Source organism: Desmodus rotundus, chromosome 9 (assembly GCF_022682495.2).
Source record: "Desmodus rotundus isolate HL8 chromosome 9, HLdesRot8A.1, whole genome shotgun sequence".
Lineage (NCBI taxonomy): Eukaryota > Metazoa > Chordata > Mammalia > Chiroptera > Phyllostomidae > Desmodus > Desmodus rotundus.
Window position 1 is genome coordinate 63,590,473 of NC_071395.1, and position 12,288 is coordinate 63,602,760.

Here is a 12,288-nt window from a genome sequence, read left to right on the forward strand (position 1 = left end):
CCCAGTTGGTGCACAAGGCTTTGAATGACTGAGTGGCTAATCATAATGCAGAGGAGATTACTACACTGTTGGGAGGAAACTGGAGACTAAGTGGAGACTGTCAAGTCTTTCAGAGGCGTCACCACGTCAGGTGACAATGATGATTGGGCAGACAACCCCACATGCAAAAGCAGCTTATAAAAAGTCCTCAGATCAGTAGCCATAAAGGAAATCCAAAACCACTATGAGATACCAGTTCACATTCACTTGGATGACCAGAATCAAAAAAATAGATAATTAGAAGTATTGGTGAGGATGTGGAGAAATTGGAATTTCTTGTAAACTGCTAGAGGGTTGTAAAATAGTGAAGCCATTTTGGAAGAGTCTGGCTATTCCTCAAAAGATTAAACAGTTAAAATATGATCTTGCAATTCTACTCAGGTATCAACTAAAGAGAAATGGAAACATATATCCACACAACACTCATACACAAATATTTACAGCAGTATTATTCATAATAGCCGAGTGGAAACAAATCACCCCTACCCACCAAGCTCTCCAAGGGGGGAGGTCTTGCTTTTTTTACTGTCCATCAACTGACAAGAGGATAAATAAAATGTGGTCTCTCCATACGATGGAATATTATTTAGTCATAAAACGGAATGAAGTACTGACACATGCTACAACATGAATGAACCTTTAAAAAAATTAGGCTAAATGCCTGGCTGGTGTGGTTCAGTGGATTGAGTGCTGGCCTGTGAACCAAAGGGCTGCCAGTTCAATTCCCAGTCAGGGCACCTGTCTGGGTTGCAGGCCAGGTCCCCAGTAGGGGGTGCGCAAGAGGCAACCACACACTGATGTTTCTCCCCCTCTTTCTCCTTCCCTTCCCCTCTCTCTAAAAATAAATAAATAAAATATTTTTAAAAATAAAAATCATTAAATAATTAGGCTAAGTGAAAGAAGTCAGTCACAAAAGATCTCATATTGCACGATTCCATTTACATGAAATGTTCAGAAATCATAGGGAAATCTATGAAGACAAAAAGTAGATTAGTAGCTGCCTAGGACAAGGGAATTTGGGGGAAATGGGGTGCTAATGGGTACAGGGCTTCTTTTTGGGATGATGAAAATGTTCTAAAGTTAATTGTGTTGGTGGTTGCACAACTCTGTAAATGTACTAAAGACCCCACCGGCCACACATCCCCCAGCTGGCCACGCCGGGGCCTTCTGGCCGCGCCTCCGGCCAAGGTTTTAACAGCCCTCACTAAAAGCCATCACAAATGGGGCACGCCGTGGGAACCATAGTTTTCATGGTTCACAAATTTGCTGGGAATAAAGGCTACTTAACAAAGGAAGACCTGAAAGTATTCATGGAAAAGGAGTTTCCCGAATTTTTGGAAAATCAAAAAGACCCTCTGTCTGTGGACAAAATAATGAAGTTACCTGGACCAGTGCTGAGACTGCAGAGTGGGCTTCCGGAGCTTCCGTTCACTAGCTGCTGGGCTCCGCAACACAGGCGGTGACTATTTTGTAGTGCACGTGGGGCCGAGGGGAAGAAGTGGGCAGCACTGAGCAGGTACTCCCGCCCCGGTGAGAGTGCCCCCCAGTGGTCACTTAAGGAATCTCTGCCCCAAAGCTTCGTGCCCATGAGGATTTCATGAGCAGATTGGGACCCTTAGAAAATGTGCAAATGAAATTCCACCGCATTTGACAAGAGAAAAGAAGCCAATTAAGGTCAGAAAACTTTTGATTTTTTTATATTGCTTGCATCTTCTTGCCCTCAATAAACAAATTCCCTTTTTAGTTCCTAAAAAAAATACAAAAGACCATTGAATTATACACTTTAAATTGATGACTTTTATGTGAATTATATCTTTTTTAAAGGCCTCTGTACAGGGAAAAATTCCTGTTTTTAGGGGGAAACGAATCAAGCAGAGAGAAGTATGTCTTCCTCAAGCCCAATGCCATCAGAACCACATTTTGAGAAGCTTCACCCAGTCCATCCTCCCCACAAGGAAAATCTCCCAAACAGCCTTTATGTGGTATCTTTCCTATGTGCTTCATTTCACACTTAGTAACTTTTTGTACAGCCGTGTTTTTTAAATTTGAATTTATTTGCAGAATCAATTTTAATAACAGGAGAGAGGTCACAAAAATATGTCAGAGATGTGATTTGGAGACGGGAACTATGGGTCAATGATGGTAAGGCAACTTTTTTTTTAGTGAGTAAGCTTTGTACTATTTGAATTTTATTTTTATCATTTTTACCAAATACAGGTATCCCTGCTTTATGAAAGTTCTCATTACACCACTTTGCTTTTACAAAAGATCTACATTTGTACATGTTTTTGCTAACCAAAGGAAATCCAAAGATTTTTGCCTTTATGAAAAAAGGCAAAAGCGAAAATAGCATTTAGCAGTTTTGCAGCAAGCCACTGTAGAGGCAGCGAGCCCACCCTCAGCAGTGACAGAACCGTGCCACTTGCAAAGCATCTCAGCATCAAGCGCCATAGCTTGAGCTGTGTCTGTGAGCGGCTGTGCTTTATGCAATTTATTTTGTGTATCTGTTAAGAAGATGTGCCCTAAGGTATCAGAAAAGCCTAAGAGAGCTTGTAAGGTTGTTTAAGCTTGGATCTGGGAACCCTCAAAAGATTTTCCACATAAATTTATAGTAATTGCTTCTTCGCTTTACACATCTCAACTTACAAAAGTTTTTATGGAAACTCTCTACATTAGAATAGTGTGGGAAACCACTATCCCAATTCAACTCAATTTTACAGGAGATGTCTAAAGCCTGCGCATAATTAAAGTAAATTCTAAAGAGAGGTGGGAGAGAGGGGTTGAGTCTGGAACGTGGGAATTGCTCTGGCCTTGGAGGGAAGGAAGGGTGGGGCTTGGGGAGCGGGAGGTGGCCAAGCTAGAGTCTTTGCTTTTCCTTGGATCACCCCCAACACTTGGTGCAGAGTGCACTGGGCCGTCTTTCCTGGCTAGAGCTAGCCTCCCTGAGACAGGAGCTAGAAATAGCTCGGCAGGCTTGATGGGCTTCCTGGGACAAGAGAAAGAGGCCAGAGATGAGCAGGCTCATTCCTGTGGGGAGAAAAACAGGCGCGCTGGGGTGGCCTTGATCCTCAGAGGGCGGGGCTTTAGGCAGCTTTCAGAGGCCGAGGCCGAGGCCACCTCATGGAGGAAAAGCCGACCGAAGTCCCGCCGGTGCGGGCTCGGCCTGCGGGCCTGAGAGGGTTCGTGTTCACGCAAAGTGCGCTGCCCCTTCCCACACCGCCCCAGGGAGCGCTCCGAGTCCCCAGCGCCACTGCTCGGCCAGGCCCGGATGTAAGGCGACGTCGTCCCAGGACCCAGAATGGCGGCTGCAGGCCCCAGGCCAAGTCCGGGAGCCCGGGCTCCGGCCGCGAGCCCCTGGGGAATCCCCGGCCCGGGCGGGAGCCGGGCCCGTTCGCAGCAGCCCCTGCTGTTGGTTAATGGATGTCTGGCTTCGCTACCGAAAAGACCGGGAGCAAGGGACGTTCTACCATCTGGGAACCAGAACAGAAGAAAGGCGGCGGAAGGCTGAGCTGCGGTAAAGATGGGGCAGAGAGCGGCAGCCCGGGTCGGACAGACGCAGTCAAGACGGACCAGACTGCGGCCTGCGGACCTGGAGACCCGGCGGGTCGGAGCCCCGCGCCAGGGGCGTGGAGGAGGGCGGGCGCAGGCAGCTCCGGCCTGGGCCCGGCTGCATCACACAGCCCGGACTCACACCAGGGAGACCGCGCTGCTCCGCGGTCGCGGTCCAGCACCGAGGGACGGAGGCTCAGGAGGCAGGAGGCTGACCCCGAGCCGCACCGCCGCCCCACCTCCGCCTCCCGGGTGGGAGACTGCACCCCTCCGCGCCCCGGACACGCCCCCCCACACCCCAGGCCCCTCCGCACCCCGTCGCGCCTTAGACACGCCCCTTCCTCGCCTTTCCCCACCCCGGACTCCTCCAGCCTCCCCCAGCCTCGACCCCGCTCGCAGTTCCCCACGCCCCCCCACTCCGCCCCGCCCCGGCTAGGCCACGCCCCCTTTCGCTGGGAACGGCCGCCCCGCGCGGGACACGCCCTCCTGGGGCTGGGCCAGCCAGGTGTCCGAAGTCCTTGGTGAGGCTGCAGGGCCAGCCATGGGAAGACCGCAGGACCTCTGCTTCCACTGGCCACCGCGCTCCTCATGCTGCACAGTTCTCCCCACTTCACAGGACAGGGCAGTGAGGATGTCAGAGCCTGTGCCCTCTGCCTCCCTCCAAAGGAGCAACTGTACCCTTCAGAGGGCTGCACCCAAGGGACGGGAACAGGTGGCACCTCCCTCGGCCTTCAGGGCTCCGGGGCAAAGCTGGAAGCCTGAGCTTGAGCTGTCAGTCAGGAGCTTTATAGGCATTTTTTTTTTTAACCCTTACCTCCACCCTAGGAGGTAGAGCCCGTTGGAATCTCCACTTCAGAAAAGGGAAATGAGTCAGAGAGATAAAATTGTATCCAACTGCCATTCTTTTGACCTTGTGTCTCTAAGTGCTGACTCTGACTAATATGTAGATTGAACAGCATGTTTGTATAAGAATCCTAGGAACTAACTGCAAAAGATAAAGACTCACACCTTCAGGCATCCCAGCTCTGGGAGGTTTGCTGGCCTTCAACTTTGAAGCCAGGATGACTAAACCAGAATGTTGCAAACTTGACTGTCACTTGCCTTATCAGAATGGGCTGTGCTCGTCTGCACGTGGATAACTTTGCTGCCCCCTCCCGTGATCTCTTTGTCCTGTTCCCTTCTACCTCCTATAAAAACCTCTGCCTCCTCTGAGTGGTGGAGATGGGCTTTGAGACGTGAGTCCCCCATCCTCCCAGGAGATGGGCTTTGAGACATGAGTCCCTCTTCCAGATTGCCGGCACCTGCAAATAAACCACTTTCCTTTACATCAGCACCTGCCTCTCAAGTATTGGTTTAAATCAGTTTAAAATAGCTTGTTTTGGACTACAGCACATTGTGAGTGATGGCAGTGGGATTTGAACCCAAGTATTCTGACCTCCCTTTGCATTCCATCTCTCTTTGACCAAAAAAAAGGAAAAAGTTTATTGTGATGTAATTCACACCCTTTAAAAACTTATTTTGTAATTTAAAAAAAAATTATGCCCTATTTATGCTGACAGTTCAAAAAAAATTGGCAAACCTATATACTGTAATCCTATCTACCACCACAGCTGTCAAGATATAGAGCATTTTCTTCGCCCCAAGATGTGCTCTGGGGCTCCTTTGCCCTCCCCTCCCCTCCCCTCCCCTCCCCTCCCCTCCCCTCCCCTCCCCTCCCCTCCCCTCCCCTCCCCTCCCCTCCCCTCCCCTCCCCTCCCCTCCCCTCCCCTCCCCCATCGCCCTGCTCGTAACCAACCAGTGACCTGATCTCTGTTCTTGTAGCTTGGCCCTTTTTCTGAATGTCATGTGAATGGAATCACACAGTGTGTACCCTCCTGTGTATCTCTCACTTGAGGACATGCTTATTGATTTTTTTTTTTTTTTAGAGAGCGGAAAGGGAGGGAGAGAGAGGGAGAGAAACATCAATCAGTGTCTCTCATACCCACCCCCCGCTGGGGACCAAACCCACAATCTAGGCTTGTGCCCTGACAGGAATCGAACCGCTCCCTTTAGGTTTACCAGAAGATGCTCCAGTCAATTGAGCCACACTGGCCAGGGTTTTCCCTGGCTTTTAAGGTCCCACATATCTTGTTCTTGCTGCAGTTCCCTTTGGCAATGTCTGTCCCCTTACTCAGACCCCCAGACTTTCAGGATAGTTCGTTGCCACTGCCTGGAGGTAGTGCAGGCCTGGGAAGGGAAGGATAGGCTGGGTTCTAGTTTTGAAGGTGTCTTTGTCTGCTTGGGCTGCTATAATGAACCACAGACTGGGCCGCTCATGAACAACAGAAACTTATTTCTAGTAGTTCTGGAGGTTGGAAGTCCAAGATCAAGGCACCAGCCTGTCCCACACTGGCTCACAGCCAAGCACCTTCTTGCTGCTTTCTTTTTTATGTCACTAATTTCATTCCCAAAGTCTCCACCTTCCTGACCTAAACACCCCCAACGGGCCCCACCTCCTAACACCGTCACATCTGTGCATAAGGATTTCCACATTAGAAGTTGGGGTGGGATGGGGGGGACACAAGCATTCAGGCCATAGCTGAGAGATGACAAATTGCATAAAGATCCAGGGACAGGAATTTGGAACAAGAGTTTAGGAAATATCACTCAAATTTAAACTTTATCATGTAAATAACAATGATTTAGATTTGAGTGTAGACCCTCCCTCAGAGCCCCAGGGTTGTGGGAACCTGACTCCTTTCTACTAAAGCTTTCTCTGAAGAGTGTTGTTGGTGGGGGCTGCTCCAGACTCGATGCCTCAGGCCCGCACTGCCTGGAAGTAGCACGTAGGGCCCAAAGTCAGAGAGAACAGGAAACTGTGACTGCGTGCGTCACAGTTTTCTTTGTTTCTCTGTGTTGTCTCTTTTTACCTCAGTTCCATTTCCTCCTGGTAGAGGCTTTCCTCAAATGCCTGGTACATGGATGGGGTTTGCTTGAGCACCCCCTAGGGTGATGTCATGGTTCCCAAAGTTTAGTAAACAGACGTCCACTTCATTTCCCCTGGTTAGCTGGGTCTTATCTGTCTGTGGGTCCCCAGGACACTAAGATCTCACCTCTCCTAGGTGACAAGTGGTCCTCCTGTCTGTGGTGCAAACACCTCTGGCCATGCCCCTCTGCTTGGTCTCCTTTCCTACACTCATTGTCCTTGAGGGTTTACACCTTTTTTATTCTTTTACGATCTTTTAGAGGAAGTTGAGGAAAAAGCCATTTTTTAACTGTAAGCCCAATCATAACTGTGATTAGTTATTTATATTTTTAAAGACAATCTGGATGCAGAAAAGAAAAAGTGAAGAAGTTGCAGTTGAGACAACACTTTGGAGGTGTTTCATCATACAGGGAAGCAGGGACGTGGGGCACTAACAGAAAGATCTGGGTGGGGGGAGATTGTTTGTTTCAAGATCAAAGATACATGAAATGAAAGATTCTATTTGTATGCTGATGGCATTATCCAGTAGTCGGGAGAGACCGATAATGTGGGAAGGAGGGTACCTGAAAGAACAAAGTCCTCGAGAAGCTGAGAGGATGGCCCAAGTGGGAGAGCTCTTCCACGTTCCTGCAATGGAAGACAAGAATGCAAGGCAGGTGCACGTGTGGACAGGTTTCAGACCAAGTGTGGGAAAATCTGATGATTTCTGTTTTCTCAAAAAAGTGTGAGGTTAAGGTCAGAGCTGAGAGTAAGGGGCGATGAGGAGATTGAAGAAAGAAAATAAAGCACATCACCTCTTAGACTAACGGAGTGTAATTAATTTCCTGGCAGTGTTCAGAATCCCTTTGAGTTTTGCAATCATGAATTTAAAATGAAACCAGTCTCCTTAGTTGTGACATTTCCCCCAGCAGCTGAGTGTAAGCAGGGAGAAGGCAGGGGGGAGACTCATCCAGGCTTGGGTTTTTGCTAGATGACTGGGAAAGAAAAACACAGCCAGTTACTCCTCACCGCACAGAAGAACCCCTCTAGTCATGTTTTCACACGTAGCTCTCCAGAGAGCAGCAGCATGAGGGCAACTCACCCCTAAACCGCCATTCCCTAGGCCTGGCTGTTTTGAGAGGGGATGAGTAGGCAACTGCCAGGAGTCAGTCAGTCCCCACCCATTTTTCTCAGCATCTCCCAAACACGGGAGGCCTGGGTGGCCCTGATTTGACTCCAAGTGTATCTGGAGCAGAGCCCTGAGTCATTGCAGAGAGGGAGGCAGGCACCGTGTGTTCCTTGGCAGTGAGTAGGGGGAGAGAGCAGAATTCCACTCCTCCATTTTATCTTCCCCATTCCAAACAGCACACCCTAGCCACCTTCGCCCTGGCCATGTGGCTCACTTGGTTGGAACTTCTTTCCGTAAACCAAAAGGTTGTGGGTTTGATTCCCAGTTAGGGCACTTGCCTAGGTTGTGGGTTTAGCTCTGGTGGGTCAGGGTACTCTCCATCTCTGTCTTCCTCCCTTCCTCCCTCTCTGGGAAAAAACTCCAAAAAACAAAAACCCAGCACATCCCTCTCATCACCTCTTTGGGCCTTGATTCACACTGAGCTGTTTGGCCCCACCTTTCCAGAATGGAAGGGGTGATAATTGCCAATTTCTGGGTATCCCCAAACCATGCTCCACAGAAAGTTTGGTTCTCACTTTTTCTTCCTTACATTCTGTGGTCTGGGGTTGCCAAAGAAAGCCTGCACAGATGTTCTATTTACTTCGCGGTATGTCTTTAGGCACAGGTCCCTTATTTCAGTATAAATTTCCATGTTAGAAGACCCATTTCAGCCTTACTCACATGAGCCCAGTGGACAGAGCTTGGAGCCAAGATATACTGCTCTGGCCTGAAATACAAGTGGAGAGGACAGAGCTCAAAGTGAAATAAGTGAATTATTTTAGGTGGGTGAAATCAGTCTGCAGGCAAGCAGCTATTTAGAGGAAATCATCAGCACATTACTGGAAGCAATTCTTGTGGTTTTGCAGAAGAGGAGGAACAGCAGAGATATCAGCTGCTCAGGGAAGCCTGAGGCCCAGAGAAGCAAAGAGGAGGAGACACAGCGCTGTGCACACTATGCAGACTCTTTCAAGCACGCCCCCCCCTCCCCAGCACCCCTTCCCGCTCCTGGCTGCCTTTGCCCCTTCAACCTCTCCCTTCTTGTCTCTGGAGGTCTCTGTTTTTGAAGGTCATGCTTTCAGGTGACTCAGGACCTCCTCCTTTCTCTAGGTCTTGGCCGCTGTGGGGGCACGGAGCCATATTGCCCCAGGAAACTTTGCCAAGCTGCTTCCAGGAGAAGCTCAGGACGGGAGGGAGAGGAGTAGGGTTGCTCAAAAGGCCATCAGGGCTTCTGCATTGAAGTACTGGCTGTAAAGAGAGCCCATTTTAGCTTCTAAAGGAGATCACACTCAGGCCTGATGCTCAGAAAAACAGCTTTCACAGGGGTGGGTGGCAAAGGGGGTGATGCTTCACAAGAAGCCAAGGCAAAGCAGAAGGTGTTGGAAGCTGCCAGCTAACCGACAAAGTGTGGGGTGGAAGCCCGGTTTGTCGAAAGGTGGAACATAATCTGGAGAGTGTATTGGGTCTTAAAAGTAGTCTTCCTCTCGTAAGTCCCAAAGATCTTTTTCTCCCCCAAATGCTGAAGCACCCCCTTTCCTGGATGCAAAGGCCAGTATTTTCTACTCTGACAGGGTGAGCAGAGCAGTTCTGAAAATTGGGAACATTACCTCCATTCCTCAAGGCCAGTGTTGGGGAGGCATGGGCTACATATTGAAGTCGAGGTGGGGTGCCCCTGCCCACAGAGCCACCTGGTCCCAGAACCTGGCCAGCGCCTCATACCAGCAAGTTCACATCCATCTCCACAGCTGCACTGGGACCAAGGTGGATGGATGCCTGGTTCTGCTAAGCTTCCCCTATCTTCAGGTTCCTTTGGGTGCCCACTATTAATTGACCTGGAGCCTAGACCCTTGCTCCAGTAGCAGGAAGGAAACTGCAGTTCCAGGACCACCCATGGAGCTAGTAAATGACACCTAATTGCACAAATATAAACTAGTGTGGATGGAAAATCCCATACAAGGATGGGCTTGTGTAGTTGGGATCCTGGCAAACTGCCTTAATGCCTCCTAATTACAGGGAAATTTCTGAAACTCTAAAATTTAACCCCTGAGCAAAATTGCAGTGTCTGTAGCAAGGGGTCAATGTTCTTAAACATATAATAAGCACTTAGCAAACCAGTAAGACAACTGAACAAAATTTTAAAAAACTGAAGATATTAAGAGTCTAGAGAGAGAACATGCCAAACTTCACATCAAATAAATTTTGAATTACCTATTTGAATAGTTAATATTAGCCCATGATGAAAATTCAAGCAATTCAAAAGATACTGTATTTTGAAAAGGATGTATCCCCTCCCACTGTAATTTTTTTTATTAAAATGTTTGCTAGATAACATTAACAATTTCTAGGTATTCTTCTAGAATCATCCTATGTGTATGCAAAATCATTAAAATATCATTCAAAAGGGAATTACTTAATCCCCTTTTCATACAAGTGTTAACACATACTGCTATTCACGTTTAGGTTGTTTTAGTGTATTGCTATTTGTGGGGAGCCGTTCCAAGCGTGGGAAACGTGGCTCAGCCCCCACTTGGAAAACCAGTGGGGAACGAGGTTGGCAGGCAGAACCCACGTCCATGGGTAAGTTCTCCAGTGGGAAATCAGGCCTGCGTTGTACTTGGACTGCTATGAGACTTGCTCTTGCTAAAAAACTCCCTCACCCTGAATTGAGGAGGCAAATGTTTACTGAGTATCTTTATCTTCCCAGAATCTGGGCTAGACCCTCCAGGTATGGGACATAGCCCTTTCAACCATTTACATTGCGAATGTCCTCCTTTGATGTATTCAGTGACTTCCTCTCCTGTGTCTGCAAAGATAACCACCCAAACAAACCCTTGTAAAGAGGACCTTTGATGTTAAGGGCCTCAAAAACCAATAAAGGCTGGTCACCCCAAGGCTCTTGGCCCTCCCCTCTTGAGGGAGTGGCCTAGGCGTTGAGAGGTGCTCTCCTCTTGAGTGGCCGCACCGTCCCTTTCCCCCCACAGGACGTCTGTAGTCCGTGTGTATGTGTATGGGAATACTGAAACCTCAACAGCAGATCTTGCAGGACGAGATCTGTATCAGCTATTATTAAGAATACAGCAGTTAACATCTGTGTTCATGTTTCTTTGTTCACATTTGTGAAAATATCTGAAAAATTCTTAGTAGTGGAATTGCTGGGTGAAAGGGTATGTGCATTTCAAATCTTCATAGGTACTTACCAACTACCCTCCAAAGAGGTTTTACCAGTTTATACTGACCAGCGAACGATGCATAAGGATGTTATTTCTCTACACCCTTGGAAATAGTATATTAGCAGTCTTGTTTTATCTGTTAATCTGGAAGATCTTTTAAAATGCTATTTCATACATTTATTGGTCATTTTTCTTACAGTAAGCAAAGCTGCACATCTTTTCCTGTTTTAAGAACCATTTTCTTCTTTGTGAATTGTCTGCTCCTATCCCTTGACTATTTTTCTATTTGATTACTAATCTGTTTTATATATTTGTAGAAACTCCTTACATATTAAAGAAATTAACCCTTTATATGTCATATTTTTTTAACTGAATTCATTGGGGTAACACCGGTTAATAAAATTTTACAGGTTTCAGGTGCACGATTCTACAGCACATCATCTGTACACCGTACTGTGTTCACCACCCCAGGTCAAGTCTCCTTCCATCACCGTTTATCCCACCTATACCCTCCTCCACCTCCCTCCACATGTTGTAAATATTTTTTTCTGGTTTATCTTTTTTTAAAAAGAGATTTTATTTTCAGAGAGAGGGGAAGGAAGGGAGAAAGACAGGGAGAGAAACATTGATGTGTGAGATATACATCAACTGGTTGCCTCTCACATCCCCAACTGGGGACCTGGCCCACAACCTCAGCATGTGCCCCACCAGCGCTCAATCCACTGAGCCACACCAGCCAGGGCTGGCTTATCTTTTGACAAAAATGTGAAGGGATGAATTTGTAAAGGTATTGATCATGAAGTTGTCTACAAATGTGCGATTAATATGGATTAAATAAATTATGATACAATAGAATGCTATGCAGCTATTTAAATGATTTATATTAACATAATTATCTATGTATAGTAAGTAGAAAAAGCAGGATATAAAACAAAACATATGAGCTTCTATTTTTAAAAATGTTACCAATAGTTGCCTCTAGTTGGTGGAAATTCAGGTAATTCATACAGGTTATTTTACTTTCTTCTTTTTCCCATTCTGTATTACCTGAATTTTTAAAAAATTAATGTGTTGTTCCTTTAATAAGATAAAAATATGAATCGAGCTATTCCCATTTTGAAAAAAAGTAAAAACTTAAACCCAAAATATCAATGGGGCAAAATTGATCAGTTTCATTAGCAAAGGACTGCACTTCCCCCACCCTAAAATGTTGGTACTAACTCCTAAAGCATTATGCTGGTTAGAGCGCCCTGATACGTCCTCATTGTTTGTAATATCAATGTAAGTATTTTAGTCTTTTATTTTGAAATATACTTAACTTACGAAGAAGCATGGGGCTATCATATGAGTGACAGAAAACAAAGGTAAGTGTTCAGTATGCTTGGCAAACTATAATTATGTGATATATCAGAGCCACTGAA

The 12,288-nt window shown here is 46.9% G+C and overlaps 1 protein-coding gene across 1 annotated transcript; it reads left to right on the forward strand.

Moving 5' to 3' along the window:
* Window positions 1-613: 613 nt before the first annotated feature.
* On the forward strand, window positions 614-1,551 carry LOC112308787 (protein S100-A10-like). Its single transcript, XM_071219270.1, is given in 3 exon segments — window positions 614-646; window positions 1,251-1,418; window positions 1,420-1,551. Coding segments are annotated over 3 exon segments (333 nt in total).
* The last annotated feature ends 10,737 nt before the right edge of the window (window positions 1,552-12,288 follow it).